This window comes from Bidens hawaiensis, unplaced genomic scaffold, assembly GCF_021521415.1.
Source record: "Bidens hawaiensis isolate Kalapana, Puna unplaced genomic scaffold, B.hawaiensis_p1.1 tig00000459_1, whole genome shotgun sequence".
Taxonomy (NCBI): domain Eukaryota; kingdom Viridiplantae; phylum Streptophyta; class Magnoliopsida; order Asterales; family Asteraceae; genus Bidens; species Bidens hawaiensis.
Genome location: NW_027491031.1, coordinates 251,623 through 272,250, shown reverse-complemented (window position 1 = coordinate 272,250; position 20,628 = coordinate 251,623). Strand labels below are relative to the sequence as shown.

The 20,628-nt window shown below is 42.6% G+C and overlaps 2 protein-coding genes and 1 pseudogene across 2 annotated transcripts; 1 reads left to right on the top strand and 2 right to left on the bottom strand.

Moving 5' to 3' along the window:
- The first annotated feature begins 150 nt into the window (after positions 1-150).
- Positions 151-2,453, top strand: LOC143629108 (uncharacterized). The gene is made up of 4 exons (XM_077098470.1): positions 151-156; positions 210-486; positions 1,106-1,279; positions 1,896-2,453. Exons 1-4 carry the CDS (start codon positions 151-153, stop codon positions 2,201-2,203), a joined length of 765 nt encoding a protein of 254 aa, XP_076954585.1. The 3' UTR covers positions 2,204-2,453.
- A 1,088-nt stretch (positions 2,454-3,541) lies between these two features.
- LOC143629419 (F-box/kelch-repeat protein At5g42350 pseudogene) lies at positions 3,542-5,327 on the bottom strand (annotated as a pseudogene).
- Positions 5,328-7,215: 1,888 nt separating this feature from the next.
- On the bottom strand, positions 7,216-9,892 carry LOC143629409 (putative protein phosphatase 2C 27). Its single transcript, XM_077098694.1, has 4 exons — positions 9,428-9,892; positions 8,856-9,050; positions 8,547-8,752; positions 7,216-7,779 (listed from the first exon to the last, which is right to left on the bottom strand). Exons 1-4 carry the CDS (start codon positions 9,587-9,589, stop codon positions 7,221-7,223), a joined length of 1,122 nt encoding a protein of 373 aa, XP_076954809.1. The 5' UTR covers positions 9,590-9,892; the 3' UTR covers positions 7,216-7,220.
- Positions 9,893-20,628: the final 10,736 nt, after the last annotated feature.

Sequence of the window (20,628 nt, the reverse complement as noted above, 5' to 3'; positions counted from 1 at the left end):
TTTAGCCCTAGAAGCCAGGCAGCTTCCACCCTCACAATTCTCCTCCAAAAATAATAATAATAAGTTGAGTTTCTTCTCTTCTTTTTGGCGCCAAAACAAAAACAAGTGGAAATGTCTTCCAGCGTCTTCATCGCCGTTCAGTGCTCCACAATGCAGGCATGATTATTTATTATTAAAAGCAGTAATGATTGAATTGGAGTGAGTAACAGGTGAAGCAGAGGAAGAAAAGCAGCAACAAATGGAACTGCGTGGTCTGCAACGAGAAGCAGTCCGTCCGGAAGGTATTCTCTCAAGCATCCATGGCTAAAGACGTCCGGAAGTTCGTACAGACCTTCAACATGTCTCGTCAAATTCAATACAACCAACAGCTGCACCACGATGATCATGATGATGAAACCCAAACTCAGCCGCCAACTAGTAACAAACGCACCGATTGGACCGAGTACATCAACGCTGATGATCATCATAATGATAATGATGATCAAAGTTAGTTAGTTAATTATTACCTAATTTCTCTTCAATTGTTAATCTATAAGTTTTGCCTATTGAAACAATCGGTTTAGAAATTGAACAGTGGTGGGAAGTTCGTTTATTTAATAAATGAACGGAAATGAGCAAAAAAATTGTGCCCGCTTAATGAAACGAACGAACATGAACAAAAAAATTGGGTCTGCTTCATTTGTTCACGGGAACAAATGTGTTCATTTATATTCGTGAACGTTTGTTTATGTCCGTTTATTTATGTTCGTTTATGTATTTGTAGTAACTAATTAAATACTATCTAGATGAGTCATCTACTTAAAGGCTTTACATTTGTTCATTTACGTGCACTCATTTATGTTCGTTTACATTTTTATGTGTTCATTTACATTTGTTCATATATGTTCATTTATCTTTGTTCAGTTATGTTTGTTTATGTTCCTGAACTGTTCGTTCAGATTTTAAGACAACGGACATAAACGAACACAAACACGTTCCTTTCTTACATAAATGAACATGAACACAATATATTTGTTCGATTAAGTGGTCGTGTTCATGCCCTTGTTCGTGTTTGTTTGGTTTGTTTACAGGCCTAAACTGTATCTGTCTATTTTGTATTTGACAGGAGGGGAGTTGTGTGAGCCAAATGTTGTGACAGAGATGCCAAAACCATTGTTTAAGAAGCCAAAACTCAAGAATACGTACTCTCCTGCTGCTGCTGCTGCTGCTGCTGCTGCTGCTGATAACCAAAAACTCCGTAGGCCGGTTTTCACAAAGAGGAACAAGATTAACAATCCAGGTTACAGGATTCTGTTTTCCCCTCTTTCTAGTTGCTAACGACTTGTATATACTGCTTATTGTGTTAAGTGCAGTGGCGGAACTTTAACTTTTAAATAGGAGGGGCCGAAGTTTTGGAAATTAATATCGAGTTCTTACACCTTAAAAAACCAATGTTTTTCACCAAATGAAGATCATAAATCCTAAAAAAAATAATAAATTCCTTTAGATGGTTTGATTTGGGCTATCAAAAATCATAAATTACCAAATCTGAGCCTAAAAATAGGTGGGGCCCTTGCGGCTCGAAGTTCGTGGCTCACTTGATAAAAGCTTGAATAAAACTAGCTCAAAAAACTTTATTTGAAACAACCTGAGCTAAGTTGGTTCATTTTCGTAACCAATCCAAACTCGTCCCAAGCTTGGCTCGGCTCGTTGGCTCAATCTTAGGTTCGCTTAACTTTAAAATCGAGCTAGACCCTAGCTAAGCTGCCTCGTTTTATTTCGAGCTCGAGCTCGAACCCTCCCTGGCTTGACTAGTGAACAGCCCTAGTTCCGTCCATGGTTAAACATTTGATTATACTTGTAAGTTTATCCCCTAGGCTTGCTTCATAAACATCTCCTTAATTTATTAACTGCAGTGAAGGAGACTGTGAAAGGAGGAAGGGTTGGTGAGGATCAGCATAACCACGATACTGTTGACCACGGAATGTCAAATTCAATGATGAAGCGGAATTCAAAGATGAATGCCTGTGATAATGGTGGTTTCACTGATGATACTGGATCAAGTTCTGTGATGGTAAAACTGAAGAGACCAGTTTCAAAATGGGATAGCTTCATTGATGATGACGATGAAAGCGGATGTGAAGAGATCAACGCTGCTGTTGCATTTGAGACAAAGGCGAGTGATGAGATTGTAGAAGATGATGTTTATCCTGATTTCATTTGAACTTTATCCTAACCTGTTACCTTTCATTAGAAAAAACTTCATTTTGAGAATTGAAATTGAGTCATAGTTTGTTTGTTGACCACAAAAGTCAAACTGTCAAAAGATATTATATAATAACCAGAACAAGCATGTTTGTATGATTAGCCATTGTGAGGTCATGTAAAATCATTTACTACACTGCATTCCACGACATATTACAAACCTCCTTACTCCTTAGAGTTGTTTCTTTTAGCAATCAAAAGTTCTTTTACTGCTAGAACATGTATTCAATATCAAAACTATTTTACACCAGTCAACTCAAACATGACATAACCAAAGACACTCTTAGAAGTATAGAGTATACGGAAAGAAATCACTGATGGTGATCACAGTGCACCGTCCCATTATGTCAGGCCAGATCTGCATTCCATTCCTCTGCAGATTTAAAGGGTACGTGAGGTGCAGTGTGGCGAACCATAGCTTAAGCTAATATATAAAAAATGATGACACGGCTCAAGATTCGTAGACATATCTATTTTCATAAATTGTCGTTTTTAATCATGCATCTTTATGAATTTTTCATTTTGTAGACATAGTGGCACTAGCAATAGTATAGGACAGTAATAATAGTGTTGTATAATGTTTTAGTTACTTCTGAAGCCTATTTAAACAAGGGATTTGGATCGTTGTAAACCACCGAATTTCATAACAATAAGAATTTGCACTCTTTTTGTATTGATGGCTTTCTAATGACTTAGTTTGAAGATTTCGGTTCAATCGAAAAGCTTTAAAACGGGTTCAGTCGGTCATGAGCTATTTGAAATAAACTTGCTAAAAGCTCAAACATGAGCTCGAGCCTAAATTCAAACTCATATTATAAACAGATGATGCGTTTATGTAGCATTCACAGTAAAACATGTACACGACGGTATACTCAGAAGTTTAAAAAAACAAGTCGTTTGAATGGTGGAAAGGCTTCTATAGACCAAATATATCGCTTGTGAAGTTTCTGGTGACTCGAAGGTGATTATCGAACCTGACAAGTCGCAGAACGGGCCTGAAACATATAGATAAGATACCAAAGTTTTCGAGTATCTTTCCTAACATGGGGTAAGATTGTAGACGAAAAAGTTTTTGGGCATCCAAACGGGTCGGGCCGCAAAGAGTACAATGTAAAAGCTTTCTGAGTGTTTTTGCTATACTATGAACTTTAATATGTGTTGTATCTTTATTGTGCAGATAAGCAGATTCTTCATTAAAGACAGTAAAGATATAATTTTGTCTATTTGTGTTATTTTTAATCAAGCTTTATGGTGGGTTATAATTTGGGCCAATTCAAATAATAAATACATGATACACCCACAAAGTTTACACTAAATTAAACAAATATAATGAAGAAAACAAGTCATGTAGAAACAATGAAGTTACAACTTACAACTTGACAGTTACCCATCCGAGTCACAAATGCACCACGGCCATGGTTTTCGTCACACACGAACTCGCATCCAACTCGTGAGCCACTCGGTTCTTCGAAACATGAACCCACTTCTTTCGTACAGTGGAAACATCAAACATGGTCATAAAATCCAACACCTGACCGAAAATCTTGAACATTTCAACACCAAAAATCATGTTTTTGTCACCAACAAACGTTGCGTTCCAGTCCATTGGTGCATCGGGATGAGTCGATATTTCTTCCCAGTTGAAATAAACAAGATCAAGCTCCCATATTTTTCTAACCGCTTTGTTTCTCCTCCCGATTTGACCATCGCCTTCGCACCATGAAACCGACACCATAAACAGCCGGTTCTCACACGAGATGATCTTCGGGTGATACTCATGTACACGGGCCGGTAATGAAGTCGAGTGGATTCTAACCCAATAACCCCGTTCGATATCATACGCTGCAAGATTATCGGTTTCTGAGTACCCGTAAAACATCCCGTTACAAAAGGTACCCGAACAAATGACCCCGAAATCAACCGGTAATCTTTGGATTTTGGTCCATTTGTTGGTTAATGAATCGTAAATCTCACACGAATCTAACGGCTCGTCCCATGAACCGACACCGCCGGCAGCCATAATCAAGAACCTTCTAGAATCTTTCCTACTCGGATTCTCATTTTTTGGTTTAAACGAAGCCTCGGTTTCATCAAACGAGTATCTTAACTGGCGTCTAACCGAAAGCCGATGCGGGTCCTCGTAAACATCCGATACACCACCGACCCGTGTCCTGACCAAACGTCGGTCCCGACTGTGTTGACTTTTAATGGTCAAACTATCTGAGTTGACTTCATATACACCTAGAACAGGTTTTGACCTCGCGTGTTTCATTGATGCAACCATGTGCCACGAGTTTGTTAACGGGCTAAACACCAAAACGCCTTTGTGGGTCTTAACCGAGCTTCGGTCAAGTCTACCGAAATTGTTCAAACTTGAACAACCTCCAATAATATAAACATTTTCTTGAATACTAACAACTGAAAATAAAAACCGACCTTTAATAACATCCGAATTGATTTTATGCCATTTGTTGAATGAAATATCATACGCGTGTATTTCCCGTGAGCAAAAACCGTCTTTGACTGACCCGAAAAGAAACATCCATGGGCTTTGATAAAGCCCGTTACGCCTCAGTTGCAAAAACCGAGGCGCTGTGGTCAAATTCCTCCATTTTTTGCATACCAAACGGGCTTTCATAAGACTGGCCAATGGGAGTCTAACCAAACACATTTCCACAATGTCATCCGGAAGGAACACGTCTACTATGCCTTCCGCTTCCGGAACCTTCCGGATACTTCTCTTCCGAAACCTTTCTTTCACTCCATATGAAAAACAATCCACATTCGTGTCATCAGGCCCGCATATCGGTTTGTACGGTTTTCCTTCTTCAACGGAACTTGAAGACTGCCTTCGACAACCCATTTCACAAAATTCTTCATTTGTGGTTGCACCGACTTTGCAGCCACCGCCACGTGTGTACATGGTTGGACACCTCAGGGAAACCCCGCTTGTTTCGTCTTCTTGATTCTTTCTTTTTAACTTTTGGCTTAGGCTTCTAACTAGACGTTTCGACACGCTTAAAACCTCAAGTTCTTGGTGAAGTGTTGCCTCACTTGTCACATTTTCGGTTATCATCTTGTGTTTTTAAATAATATTCAAAACATCGAGATCTCGCACCTGTCATATGCTTAGATACATATTACAAAATCTCCAAGTATCATTTCTTCCTCAGTTCCTTTCGGGCTTGCAGATAGAAACACTTGCTAGCCCAAAGGGAACTGAATCTGAATGAAGGCCATATGTTTAAATTTGGGTCATTATGGGTAATTATTTTTAAATAAATAGGTTGAGATGAAATGAAGACCTTGTACACTACTAGTGAGAATGGACGGATGGAAATAGTCCAGTTTGTTCATTCCATCCATCCAATATGATCCACAGCGTAGTAGGTCTTCCGCCCATCTCAAGCTGTTTATATATTATTTTGGATGATAATGTAAGAATAATAAATTTAAAGATAAGTAAGTTTGTGATGAATCCAGTCTGTTGAAAATTCAAATTTTACAGAAAGGAAAGAATCATATATTGTTTTTACCAGCAGATTTCTAGGGTCAACAAAATTAGGATTCTAATAATTCCCTAAAAACCTAATAATTCAAAATGGGGATAAAAACCCTAATGAAGAAAGAGTAATAATGTGTGAGCAGATGAAATATAATAATATAATTAGACTGACCTGATGAAAGAAAGTAACCAGTTTCCTGATCTGATGAAACTATTGATATGAAAATGAATAATAATGGTTTTGGTAAAAAAGCTTAAAGAAAGGAAAGAGATGCATCTGCTTCTGGTCACTTTCTTTAATTTAAATTAATAATCATTAATGAATACTACTAGTATTTATTTCCTTTTCTCTTTCACCTTTATTTTATTTTCATTCATTGAAGCTATGTTTTCTTTCTTTTTTAATTGAAAAAGGTGAAGATCCAAACAATATAAGTTAAGAGAGTCAAAACTCCATTAATATGGAACCATGTGCATACGGATACTTTATGGGAACACTAGTGTCACATATGTTATGTTAAATTTATTTTATTTCTCTAATAATATTCTCTTTTTTTTTTTAATAATAGTACACTAAATAAGCCCAAACAATATGGGCTTATTAAAGTGGTGTTAAAAACACGACTTTTCTTTCTTTACTTGTTTAAAACAGCCGTGTTTACGGGTTGATAAGTTAAACAAAACCAAAACCTATAAGCATATCACGCATATATATGACACGTTTAACCCAAATAACACTTTTTAATTTTATAGGCATATTAATAGTAATACTATACAATTCTAAACTCACAAACTACTTTCTAATTCTTTTTAAAAGTAATTAGGTCTAAATTTACCCTCTTTTATTTACTTTTGTCCAAAGTATGTAATCCTTTCTGCTTTTTTATATTTAAACTATACCATAAAAAAATAATTAAGTTAATAAATAAGACGTATTTTTTTAAAAAGAATAAAAGCGCAAGCAAATAAGTTAAACATGCCAACACGTGACTCCATAGGTTTTTACACTTAACACAACCCACAAATACGCTCGCAGGTCCAACCGAAACAGAATCAAACTCATTTATTTAAACTAAGCCCAACTAAAAATCAAAATAATTGTTCAAGTGTCCTGTTTTATTGTTGTGTCATCACATGATTCAATTCTCAGTCACACCCCATCCTTCCTTCCCACACACGCATGGTATGCATAAACTTACAGTCTTCTTATACACAATTTTTATATACAGGTATATGCCACGGTTACATGAAATCAAATTACATGTTACAGTTAACTATCACATTATAAACTCGAGGTAAAAAAATAACAATGCAAATTTAAGACCAAACCATGGGATATTTACAAATGGGTTAACAGTCAAGAATCCTCCTATCCATCCATAAAACAACAATGTACATAACAAATTCAGAAAATTAATCCCCAAAAAAATAACAATAATAATAAGTCATACACTCACTAACACCGCCATGTTCATGAGTTACCGTCCAATACGCCTTTCAGAAAATTCAGCCCTTCCACCGATATACTACGCCTAACACCCGTCTGAGGTATTTCAATTCGTGGGGGCGGGTCTGGCGAGAAACATATAACAATGACCGTCAAATTATCACACGTGTTCCTTTTCAAGGCTTCACGAACCAGCTCTCTTGAGCACCGTTCCGGATCGTTATGAACCATCAATTCTTTTCTTGTTATTGTGACCGCGCATTGGCTGCTCATTACGTCCCACAAGCCATCACACCCGATGATGAGGAACTCATCGTCTTCGGTCAATTGGACTTGCTGCAACTCCGGCTCAGCGCTTAAGGGGCAGGCAGATCCCTTGGGGCCTTTCATGTGCCAGTCACCGAGGGCTCGAGCCACTGATAGTTGACCGTTTAGGTAACCGTCGTAGATGGCTCCACCGAGCTGTTCTATTCTTAGCCTTTCGGATGGACAGTTCGGTTTATGGTCTTTTGATAGTTCAATTGCTCTACCTCGTTTCCCTAATACGGCCCGACAATCGCCCGCATTAGCAATTACCATCGTTCTGTCAGAAACAAACAAAGAATTAAGAATGTAAACTAAAATCATTTTCAACAGAAACTTGAATTCCAATTAAAAAAATCTAATTTAATAGTTTAAAATCGATGAAATTTGGAAAAGAAATTGTTAGTAAGTGATAAGCCGCCCTGGTGCACCATGTGAACATTTTCCCTTGCGAATTGCACGGAAACTGTCTCCATGACTCGGACCTGTGACGGGAAGATCACAAACACGTAACCTTACAGGCCTAACATTAATCCAAAAAAACAGAAGCGGAAAAAAAGGTACTCATCAGTTGTGTTTTAATGACATAATTAATGCATCGTTAGTAATAAACTAAAAGCAATCTACTAGAGATCTAAAATTTGAATCCAGCTTCCCCTGTTTTTTGGGTTTAACCCCTTGAACTCTTGGAAACCACCTGGCAGCATAAGCTACGGTTAATCTAGTTCTATTAGTTAACTGGATATCGGTGGCGAAGCTTGGTTATCACGGTTATAAAAAAAGGTATTTGAGGGTCAAAACTGCTGATGACTCGTTTAAAACGAAACCCATTTTGACTTAGTTCATTATGGTTATACTATTATTGTTAACTTTCTGTCATCATAATAACATGAAAATAGTTATTAAGAAAAATAAAAATGATAATATTGTTTGACTTGTACTAAGAATGACCCGTTTCAGTTTGATCTCATTTGACCGGTCTAAGAGTCTAAAACAGAGATTCAAGTATAATTATGACCCCTAAAAAGCAAGAGAAAGTTCACATACCTTCCAAATACAAGTGCAGTCAAGACGGTGGTTCCTGATGATATGTCAAGAGATGCATTGTCAGCAAAAGCATGGTCAGCTTTCACATACGCATTCTGAATCGCCTTTTCTAAACATACAGGGAACTGAGAGTCCTCAATAATGAACTTTAATATGTTTTTTCTAACATAAGTTGCAGCATCCGTACCACCATGCCCATCAAACACCTGTTATCAAAAAACATAAATTTCAACAAATTAATGATTGCAGTTTCTATAAGCTAGCTGTCATTGACCAAAGTTGACCTAAAAAGGCAAAATGAACACATACCCCATAAAACGCACCAGGTGAAGGGAAACCTTCTATTCCATCTAAATATTGAAGAAGATCATCTATACATATGTGTTCATCTTCCATATATTGTTTTGGTCCTTTTTCTGCACAGCTTCCCGATCGAATCATGGGCAAATATTCAGCTTTCACATCTGTAACAGATTTAACAGCAACAATCCCAACGCCAAAATCCTATAGCAGAATTCAGCCATCAAGTTAGATTTAGTATTTTATAAACGTGCTTAATAGGAAGACCATAAGAGTTTCATAAAGATATACGAAGACTTAACTTGCACGGGAAGTATATTCGTTACTTTTAACATATGCCACTATTCACTTATGAAATCCAAAAAACAAACTAATGTAAAGATTACATCATCCTATGAGTAAACTTGTAAACTAAACCATTGTTTCCTCCAAACACTCAAAAGTGTGTATCTGCTTTTGGAAACCACAATAAGCGGATAATTTGTTCAAATAAGAAATCTTTCTAAACTAAACCCTACGCAACTAATAACGTACCTAAAACAACATAACATGGTATTTATCATGAATATAACTTATACTACCTGAGTATGAGGAGATTGCAGCGTTGCAGTGCTCATACTATGTCGAACACCCCCCGATATATGCCTGGGAGGTTTCCGGACCACCATCTGTTTTAAATGATCAGAGCTCACATCTTCTCCAGTTGACATACTAGTATCTCTGTTGAAACCGGTTTCTAACATCGCATAAGGTGAAAGTTCAGTTCCTGCAGCCAGGGTATCTCTCAAAATGCATAAAACCCCCAGTTTCAACCAATCACCAACACAGCAGCTAGGTTATAAATTATAATAATAACCGTTAAATCCACTTCAACTTCCACTACAGGTTCTCAAAGCTTTCAAACCATCTGTGATCGCAACAATTCGAAGATCCAAACACGGCGAATACCTAAATCGCTGGTTCGATACACCTGTTTTGACCTAATTCTGGATAATTGGCCCTAAAAAGCAATAATCTAGAGCGAAATCGGATTAAAATATAAATGAAATCCGTGAAATCCGAAGATCTAAGGACGAACGGCGGTAGACCTAATTTGGAATAACTAACCCTAAAAAGCAATAATAATAATAATAATAATAATAATCTAAAGCGAAATCGGATTAAAATGAAAATGAAATCGGTGATGGTATGAATTGGATGATCTAAAGACGATGATGTATAGGCAAACCTGGATCGACGTGTGGTGAGAATTTTGACCTAATAAACCCTTTGGATAAAGGAAATCAAGAGCAATAATAAAACCTGAATAATCGAATATTTATATATATATGTTAACGACGGATCATGAATGGATATAATGAATCGAGATCGTGATTGATTTAAGATTAATTAAGAGCCTAAATATGATGATGAAGATATAATTATTATTATTATTTATTTAAACCCCAAATTCCACAACGAGAACGAGAACCAACTTATTGAAATTGAAAGAACGAAGGATCATTCATGTATGAAATGAAAACGAGTAATTAATTGTCTCTATGTATGTGTGTGTGTGTATCTGTGTTTCAAGTCTTACGTTTTTCCCCTTTGGTTTTTCTTACAATGCAATTTCACTCTTCTTCTTTTTTCAAAACTTCACCAACATCCATAGATACAAACTTTTTTCTAACAACCCATACAAGTCTTTCTAAGATAGAACATCTTGATTTTAATACTTCTGGACTGAATCATCCACTGTAGGAAAATACCATTGAGTTACCTTCAAATTATATACCATAAGATCCCAAGCTTTAACCATCACCCTCATGTCATTAAACCAGAAGACCAACTGCATGTGATTGGTACTAATTGAGTCTACTAAACTATAATTAAGATTTTATGTCATGTTATTATTTATGTATGTATAAGTTAATTGTTTTACAATTAAGCTATACTTTACTAAAACTATAGTTTAAAAAATAATAATAATAAACCTTACTGGAATGCAACAATGGGGATTAAAGACACAATACATATGGGGATCAAATTCAGATAGAGAAACATATAAATATCTGTACATAACGCATACTAGGTTTTGTGGGAAAAAAAAAGGAGTCAATCACCTTATATGTCAAAGTTAAAACAAAATGTATAAGTGTTTTTTACTTAAACTAGTTAAGTATTGAACAACTTTCTATATGTATCACCTGAGTTGGGTAACAACACATACGTTAATATGTCTTAGTTCATGAAGAGGTAGGTCCCCGTAAAGCCCAGTTGGACCCGCAAGACACACCTTGATGGGGTACGTCTGCGCAAAGACCAACTGGTTCCGCAAGACCCACCATGCTTAGAGAGATGAAGACCTTACACGCAGTAAGCCAGCTGTTCCCGCAGGAAAGCCTCCCTTGGTACAGTACCCTGCCTGTTTCCGCAGCTATGGGTACAAGCTGAGAAGGAAGGCTACCCGCACTAACAGTAAAGCTACACGCATAAGGCACTAACTCTTAATACTTCAGCAATGTCACCTGAAGAAGGAATGAGCAAGGCGGGAATATTCCCGCCCAAAAGAGCCAGTCCGTATGCTTCTGAAAAAGATCTTTTGTACTATACCTGCCAAGGTATGGACAAAATAGACAAGATCTGACCAAAGCAGCCCATGAACCAATCACAGGGTGACAGCTCACCGACAACAGTACGAGGAGGAGCATGCTCTAGTACAAAATGTCACTATCAGCCGCTGCCTACCCACCAACCCTCATCGTGGCACGTACATAGCCTGTAGTTGGTGGAAAAGGAATAGTACACAGCCGGCCATGTCACTAACAGCCGCTGCCTACCCACCAACCACCAGCATGGCACGTACGTAGCCCACAGTTGGTGGAAAAGGAATATTATACAGCTGGCTGTACCTGCTTGGAAACCTACCTTCGGCTATAAATACTCCAACACCTTGGAACGGTATCAGGAAAGATCATCTGATATTATCTTATCGTCTCTAGCTATTTCTCTTAATATACACTTATATTCAGAGTAATCTAGTCTGATTCTCACGCCGGAGGGTGGTCACAAGGAGGAACCCCCCCCATTCTCAGTGACGAGCTCACGGTGTCTGTTTTGCAGGTTGAGAAGAATAACCATCTTTGCCGGACCTAACCTTTTGGGAAACATCTACTTAACCCTAAGATTATCCATCCGTGCATAAAAGCTAGAACTAATTTTTCTCAGTTTTTTCAAAACCTCTGGAAAGATGGTTAAGGTTACTCCGGTGCCAAGGCCAGCGAGTGACCAAGAAACCCCGGTAACCAAAACCCCAGCTACTGGGGGGAACACCGGCGAGTACACAAATTTTACGAACACTACCCCGGTTACCCAAGCCGGGGCAAGTGCAGTAAACAATCCTCCCCTGGGATTCATTGATACCCAGGTGGAGAGGCAACAGACAAGGCTCCCCCGCCAAACACTTGATCAAGTGAAAGCGTGGGCGGAAGCACGTCAGAAGGAATTCCAAGCGGAGTTGGATGAACGTTTGCGTTCACTCCAACAGGCTGACGAATTCGTAAGTACTCGACAACAGCTCAACACGAGCAATGATTGCGAGTACTTGGACGATGATTGGGAGGAGTCCGACAGCGACGCAAACCCTCGTCATAGGGCGAAAGGGAAGCGCAAAGAAACGGACTTCCAACCGAGAAGGAATTTTGGAGAAACCTTCAAACCGAGGAACGCGGGGGGAAACTCACGTGACTTCTCCAAAACCTTTAGACCGACTGTTGCAAATGCGGGAACGTCCAAGTTTGCAAGGGACATTGCGGAAGCAATCGCCCCGAAGAGTGCCAAACAGATGTCCAACATCGGCACTTATGATGGCATATCCGACCCAGACGATCACTTGAACAGATTCATAGCGGGGGCAACCGTCAGCAACTGGACGGAACCAACGTGGTGTTATATGTTCCAGATGACGCTGGTCGGAGCGGCCAGGGCATGGTTTGATCGTCTACCGGTCCACCACATCTATGATTGGGCGGACTTCCAGCACAAGTTCAGCCAGCACTTCAGTCAACAGAGAAAATATACTGAAGAGCAGTGGACGATCCTCAACTGCGTTAGAGAGGAGGATGAATCTTTGCTAGACTTCATCACTCGCTTCAACTCAAAGAAGCTGAGTCTGGGCACCATAAGCGAAGATCTTGTTCGCGCAGCTTTCATCCAAGGCGCCGAATACCCAGAGCTTATCCGCACATTGACGGGTAAAGACGGCATGCCATCCACATGGGATGCCATCATGACGGCAGCCAAGCGCTTTGCCGAAACGGAGAAGCAACTAGGTCGGAATCTTCCCCAGAGTACAAATCTCTACACGCAAAGGACCAGAGAAAACAACGTCCGGACCGACTGGCTAAACAAAAAGAGGAAGCTAGGCATTTGGCAGTCAAGGGTAAACTTTGACACCTCATCCAGCTCTCGCCCTCTATTAGGCGGAAGGGATAACACGCACCCATCAAACCGAAACCCCCGATGGACGCCACTCACCAAAAGCGTCACGGAGATATTTGCCACCGAGAAACTCCCATGGCCAAAAGCTCCAATGATCCGGCAGCGCCACAATGCTGATCAGAGCAAATCCTGTGACTTCCACGGGACAAAGGGCCACAACACCGAGGAGTGTACATCTTTGAAGGATGTTGTCGAAACATTCGTCAAGGATGGAAAACTTACACACCTTGTGGCATCAATCAAGAATGGAGGGAGGAATGATAACCGATACAAAGGCAACGGACGAAAGCCCGTTGACATCAGCATCCACATGGTTCATAGTAACGTCAGAGGAAGAAAAAGACGAACGACAGAACCATGCGCGTGGAAGGAAGCTGAGGTGCGCTTCCCGCGAGTGCCAGGAGGACCCAGCAAAGAAGGCCCTATCGTCATCAAAAGCCAGCTGGGGCACTACATCACTTCCCGCACTCTTGCTGACAACGGCGCCTCGTCAACGGTTATGTACAGGCAGTTATTCGAGAAGCTAGACGACGAAGACAAGGAACGCCTGGAAACGGTCTACGCCTCGATGGAAGGGTTCGACGGCAGCACAAACACCCCCCTGGGTATCCTATCTTTCCCCGTCATTCTCACGGACGGGAAACACTCCCGCACAGAAGACGTGGACTTTGTCGTAATGAGGAAGCCACACCACACATACGACATTCTCTTCGGGAGAGATGGGATGGCAAGATTCAATGCCGTGGTATCTTCAGTCCACGGCATGATGGGATGGCCAACAGCTGAGGGTGTAGCGATGATCACCGGTATTCCCCAGGTATGCATCTCATCTGTCTCATCTAAACCCAAACCAAAGATGGCTAAACCAACCATCACCGAACCAGAAGAATGGGCCTTCAATGGCAAATACCCTGACCAGGCTGTTACCATTGGCCCAACAGTCACTGATCCTACGCGCACCTTACTCAAACGCTTACTACAGAAAAACGCTGACATCTTCGCGTGGACACCAGCTGACATGACTGGTGTACCTCGAAGTAAGGCAGAGCATAAGCTCAAGTGTGACCCGGCTTTTACGCCAGTCATACAAAAGCGCAAAGTAATGGGGGCGGAACAAGCTAACGCGTGTAGAACCCAAGTCAAGGAACTCCTTGAAGCGGGCATCGTACGCGTTAGCAGATATCAAACATGGGTTGCAAATCCCCTCATGGTACCGAAATCTAACAAACAATGGCGCATGTGCATAGATTTCAAAGACTTAAACAAAGCATGCCCCAAAGATTGTTACCCGTTACCCGAAATTGACCTTAAGGTAGATTCGTTAGCACCGTTTCGCCTTAAATGCTTCCTTGATGCGTATAAGAGGTACCATCAAATCCACATGGCCGTTGACGATCAGGACAAAACCGCATTTCGGACGCCCGATGGCACATTTTGTTATCAAATGATGCCATTCGGACTTAAGAATGCCGGGTCCACATACCAACGCCTGATGGACAAAGAGTTTCATGCCCAAATTGGGAGGAAATTGGAAGTCTACATGGATGACTTGGTCATCGAAAGCCCTGAGCCAGAAGCGATGTTGAAAGACATCGAAGAAACTTTCAACACGCTCAGAAAGATAAACATGAAGCTCAATCCGAGCAAGTGTTCCTTTGGGATGGAAGAAGGGAAGTTCTTAGGAGTCATTGTTACTAAAGATGGCTTCAGAGCGAACCCTGTAAAGGTCGAAGCCATTATCAAAATGGAATCACCTACTACCATCAAGCAAGCTCAGACACTGAATGGACGACTAGTCGCACTTAACCGCTTTTTGACAAACCATGCGGATAGGTCGTTCCCATTCGTGTCAACATTGAGAAACTGTTTAAAGAAAACGCACTTCCGCTGGACACCAGAAGCGGAAGCATCTTTTCAGGAAATTTGGTCACGCTTGATCGAACTCCCAACGCTCACAGCACTAGAAGCGGGGGAGGAATTAATCCTGTACCTTTCCGCCATAGATAGAGCAACCGGGACAGTCCTGCTAGTAGAGCGAAAAGGCATCCAGATGCCAATCTACTATGTTAGCCGTGTCCTAACAGACGTAGAAACCCGGTACTCTACCCTGGAAAAATTAGTCTTAGCACTTGTACAGGCTTCACGCAGGCTAAGACGATATTTCCAAGGTCACCCAATCACCATTCTCACAAACTTCAAACTTGCGAACGTTCTAGGCAAACCCGAATTGTCAGGACGCCTAGCCAAATGGGCAATAGAATTGGGAGAATACGCGATAAAGTACAAGCCAAGACCAGCCATAAAAGGCCAGGTCTTGGCCGACTTTAATGCAGAAGTCCCCGCTTCGCGGGAGAAAGAGTGCCAGGAGGAGGCTCAACCCTCTCCAGCACAGGACATCGATGATGTCTAGCGACTCTACACTGATGGAGCAGCCAACAACGAGGGTTCAGGCGCAGGGTTGAAACTAACCAACCTAGCAGGCCAAGAATACACTTACGCTATTCGACTGGATTTTCCAAGTACGAATAACGAAGCGGAGTATGAAGCATTCTTGGCCGGGCTGAGAATTGCGCGTAAGATGGGAGTGAAAAACTTGGAAGCCCACGTGGATTCCATGTTAGTAGCCAACCAAATAAACGGGACACGGCCGTGAACGACACAATGGCCCTGTACCTCGCACAAGCAAAAACCCTTATGCGCGATTTTAACGATTGTAAAGTCATACACGTCAAGCGTAGCGAAAACAAATCTGCGGATGCGTTAAGCAAGCTTGCATCATTAGCCTTCACCCACTTGGGAAAGGACATCCGCATTGAACTCCTTGGAGCACCATCAGTCCCGCACAAGGAAATCTGTGTCATCCAAACCGGCACAAAAACGTGGATGACACCAATAATAAATTACCTTGCGGCGGGTATACTACCAGAGTCAAAAACACAGGCAAGAAAAATACGCTGTAAAGCACTGAACTATCAACTCATCGATGACATCCTTTACAGACGTAATTTTCTTGGCCCACTCCTAAGATGCGTGGACAACCAAGATGCTGGCTACCTCCTAAGGGAAGTGCACGAGGGCATCTGTGGAGTACACGCAGGTCCACGCGCTGTTGTAGCCAAGCTAAAAAACGCGGGATACTTTTGGCCGGGGATGCATACGGATGCGCTGGCATACATCAGAAAGTGTAGGTCTTGCCAACTCTACGCACCCAACACGCATCGCCCGAAGAATGAACTTGTTCCAGTCACCTCTTCATGGCCATTTCAGAAGTGGGCCATCGATGTGACAGGCCCATTTCCCACAGCAGCAGGGAACGTTCAGTTTCTAGTGGTAGCCATCGACTACTTCACCAAGTGGATAGAAGCAAAACCTTTAGCCCAAACAACCGCAAAACATATCAAAAAATTTATTTGGGAATTTATTATTTGTCGTTTTGGACTTCCACAGAATTTGGTGAGCGATAACGGCACCAACTTTGCTGACAAGAAGCTACAAAAGTGGCTGGAAGAACTTCAAATCACCCACACCTTTACCTCAGTGGCGCACCCGCATGGTAATGGTGAGGTGGAAAGAGCAAATAAGAGCATCGTCGACGGCATAAAGAAAAGACTCTTGGAACACAGATCCGGCTGGGTGGACGAAGTTCCACACGTCCTTTGGGCAAACAGAACGCTGAAAAAGGCAAGTACGGGAGAAACCCCGTTCAGCCTCACTTATGGCACTGAAGCCATGGTCCCGGTCGAAATTGGTCTACCCTCACCAAGGGTCTTGACTCAGCCAGAAGACAATGATGCAGAAAGACGGTTAGACCTTATGCTAACCGAAGAACGCAGAGACTTAGCCGCAGCGCGTGAAGAGAATTACAAGCGACAAATGCAAAAATACTACAACACGCGGGTAAAACTCTGCAACTTCAATGTAGGAGACTACATATTGCGTAACAACGAGGCTTCGAACCAAGAGCGCCCAGGAAAGCTGGCCCCGGTCTGGGAAAGACCATACATTATCAAAGAAGTTTTGGGAAAGGGCGCATACCGGCTCGAAAGGCTCGATGGCACCCCCATCCCAAGAACATGGAATGGAGCTCAATTACGCAAATGTTACATGTAGATCAATTCCAAACTTGTAAAGAAAAGGCTTAGAGCCACTTCTAATGGAAATGATTCTCCTTTATCACATTGTGTTGATAGCCTTACCTTTATACTTATGAACTTTCCACACTGATATGCCGGTATTCACCGCATAAATAAGTGTGAAAAGAAGTAAGTCGTTGCGTGTGAACAAAACCCGCATAAGCATAAAAACGGTAAAAATTTCTAAAGAAAAGATGAGGAAAACCTTCACGCAGGTCAGATAGAGGTAAAGTTTAGCCATCCTACTAAGTGAAAGTGACGGTCTTACCCGCATAATCACGAAAGAGGAAGCAAAACTTTAACCTATTATCTGCCACGTTGAAAGGTTAACTTATCCAAAGTACTCAAGAAATTGCTAAGTTAAACTAAAATATGCGTGAAACGAAACATATAAGGTTTACAAGGCAAGGCATTAACAAATAATTTATATTCCATCAAAATTCAAATATTACAAGAATTGCTGGGCATATACCCGCATACAAAAATATAAATCTATTCTAACAGTGGGAAGGGATCTAAAGGATCAAGCTTCAGGACCACTCCCGCTTGAACCCGCACCATCAGTTGAGTGTGGCGGTTCAAGGAAAGCCTTGAGAATAGCTAGCCCATCATCATCAGCAGCAATCTCGTTCACCTTCCCCACCACCGGATGCGGGAAGGCAGCATACTGATTCACTGCTTGGTCATAAGCAGCTTCAGTATCCAAGTCATAAAGAGGGAAGTTGGAAGGCGGGATGCCTTGTTCAACAAACCCTAGACCAAGCAGGAACCCAGCCTTTTCCCCATCCTCATGAGAAGCGTTGAGGGCTGCGCTCATAGCATCGTCATAGGATGTGTTCGTGAGAACCCGATGCACAACCTACAAAATAAAAATATATATTAAAAACTTTTCTAAGTATAAAGAAAAGCGTGAAGAAACTACGGAACTACGCATACCTGCGACAACGCTTCTCGTAGAAGCCACTCCTTGGTGACCAGAGCCTCCTGGAGGGCAGCTTGAGCTTCATCACGGGCGCGTTCGGCTTCGTTTTTAGTAAGGTTGGCAAGCAACACATCTTTAGCTGCAGCCTCTTCAACGCCCTTCAGCTTACGCTCAGTGTGGTCAAGCATGCCCCTCTGGTCCAAGATCTCTTGGAGCTTCTTGGCGTCTTCCATGGCCAAGGCATCATGAGCCTGCTGGAGCTTCTCTAATCTGGCCTTAAGTTCTTCAACTTCAGTGCGTAGAGGCTCAGCAACAGCTTCAGCCTTGGTGGCCCTTTCGGTTGCGTTCCGTGCAGTCTCCTTAGCCAACCTAAGTTGTTCGTTAACAGCTTAGGTAACCTTGGAACGGGCCTCGAGCCGGGCCTGAACTTCAACCTCGAGGGCCTTGAAGGCCTTTTCTTTCTCCGCAGCAATGGCGGCAAGTCTCCTGTTCTCCTCCCGGATAGCCCGCGCCTGAGCCACTTCCTGGCTACGCGCCGTCTTTAACTTGTCGTTTTCACGACAAAGCAACTCGACGCGCGGCTGCATCCGGGCAAGGAGAATCCGAAGCTCATTCGTCAGCCTACCCTCCTGGTAGCTGGACATGGCTTCCCCCAACGCACCACTTGGGGCGGCGTGGCGTGCCCATTCGACACAATCCGCAGCAGTCCGGAGGGTCGTTCCCCGGCGGATACTCCACCGAGGAGCGTACACCTCGTTGGAATCACGAACTGCAATAAAAAAAACAGTTAAAAAAAAAGATGATAAAAGGGATAAGGCCAAAATATCCCCACGCACCTGTAGGGTCGACAACAGGTCGATAGGCACCAAACCCATCACCTGAACCCAAAGGATATCCATCCAAAAGGTCAAGGAGATGGGAAGGAGGCAAAGATAGGCTAGAAGCCCCAACCCTGAACGTACCTGAGGGACCGGCCGTAGTCGCCGGCGCCGGAGGAGGCATTGTAGAGGCCCCTGCGGTAGAAACCAACGGAGGTGAACTCACTGGAGGTGAACTCACAACCGTGGCCGTCGCTGCGGAAGAACCCGCAGGAAAAACCACCGCCGGCTCAGTGAGGGATTCCGTAAAGATGGCACTGACAGCCGGCGGAGATGATGTTACAGTTGGAACAGTTGCCTCAACGGGATGAGCAACTGAACCAATGCTGCAAACAGGCGCAGCCGCCTGGGTCATCGCCTCGGGTAGGTTGACCAAACCTACCTTCATGGGTCCAGAGATGCTCCTTCTCGCTCCACTCTGGAATGCGGTTGCATCCACGCCTGCACGAAGACAAGATATATAAGTATGATGGCGAAAAGATATGTAGTTAAGCTGAATATAATTTATACTTACGAGTTTTCTTGAGCTTGAAGGTTCTGACAGGCGGGGACGAACCCGATGGAGCCGGCCTCTTCATGCCGGTCACCGTCGTCGTACTGGGCTGCCCGGAGGAGACAGCTGTCTCAACCTCCGGAACAGTGGTCTCACCATCACCAGGGTTCCCCACTGCCTCCTCGCTCTCGGTCTCCGAGTCAGACCGGTTCCCCTGATCGGCAGTGGAAGCAACCTTCGACTTACCCTTCGCGCCAGCAGCCTTCTTCTTCCTCACGAAGAAAGGACCATCTGCGGATTCCTCATCAGAAGATGACAAAATTAGAGGAATTCCAGCAGAGGTTTGAGCATGGAGAGGGCGGGGGTTAAAGAAACCCTTACCTGGCCGCGTGGCGCTCAGAATCTCGTGGCCTGGCGGGTAGACCTCCACAAACCGATCCGCCGTTTGCTCCAGGATGGGCAACTCGTTCTCATCAAGAGCACGAGTACCCAGCCGAGCGGGACCACTGCTCTCACGCGGTTGCAGAAGCGACTGCAAGTTGTTTCCCTCTGAAAATAAAAAGAAAGAAATGGTTAGAACAAAAACCCTAAATTAGCAAATAATATGAAGCATACCGTAAGGGATAGAGTTCAAACCGTATTCGAGGACGATGGGAATCTGTGGCGCCTCTGCCCCAGCACCTTTCCACACCCGGCTCATACCGAGCATCACCATCCCAGACTCCGCAAATCGGTAAACCGGAGTCTGGATCCGGGAGATCTTGGTAAACCATTCCGCCTCCTGGTAGTTGGAGGCGTGAAGGTTGGGGAGTGCTCTCCCGTTCTTGAATGTCATCGCAATAGGGACGACACGGGCAGAGATATAGAAGAACTC

Coding starts and splice junctions, on each gene's coding strand:
- LOC143629108 (XM_077098470.1), top strand. Junction 487..1,105: donor TAATGATAATGATGATCAAA/GTTAGTTAGTTA, acceptor TGTATTTGACAG/GAGGGGAGTTGTGTGAGCCA. Junction 1,280..1,895: donor GAACAAGATTAACAATCCAG/GTTACAGGATTC, acceptor TATTAACTGCAG/TGAAGGAGACTGTGAAAGGA.
- LOC143629409 (XM_077098694.1), bottom strand. CDS start 9,589: ATGTTAGAAACCGGTTTCAACAGAGATACTAGTATGTCAACTGGAGAA. Junction 8,753..8,855: donor CACCTGGTGCGTTTTATGGG/GTATGTGTTCAT, acceptor TTTTGATAACAG/GTGTTTGATGGGCATGGTGG. Junction 7,780..8,546: donor ACTGCACTTGTATTTGGAAG/GTATGTGAACTT, acceptor TGTTTCTGACAG/AACGATGGTAATTGCTAATG.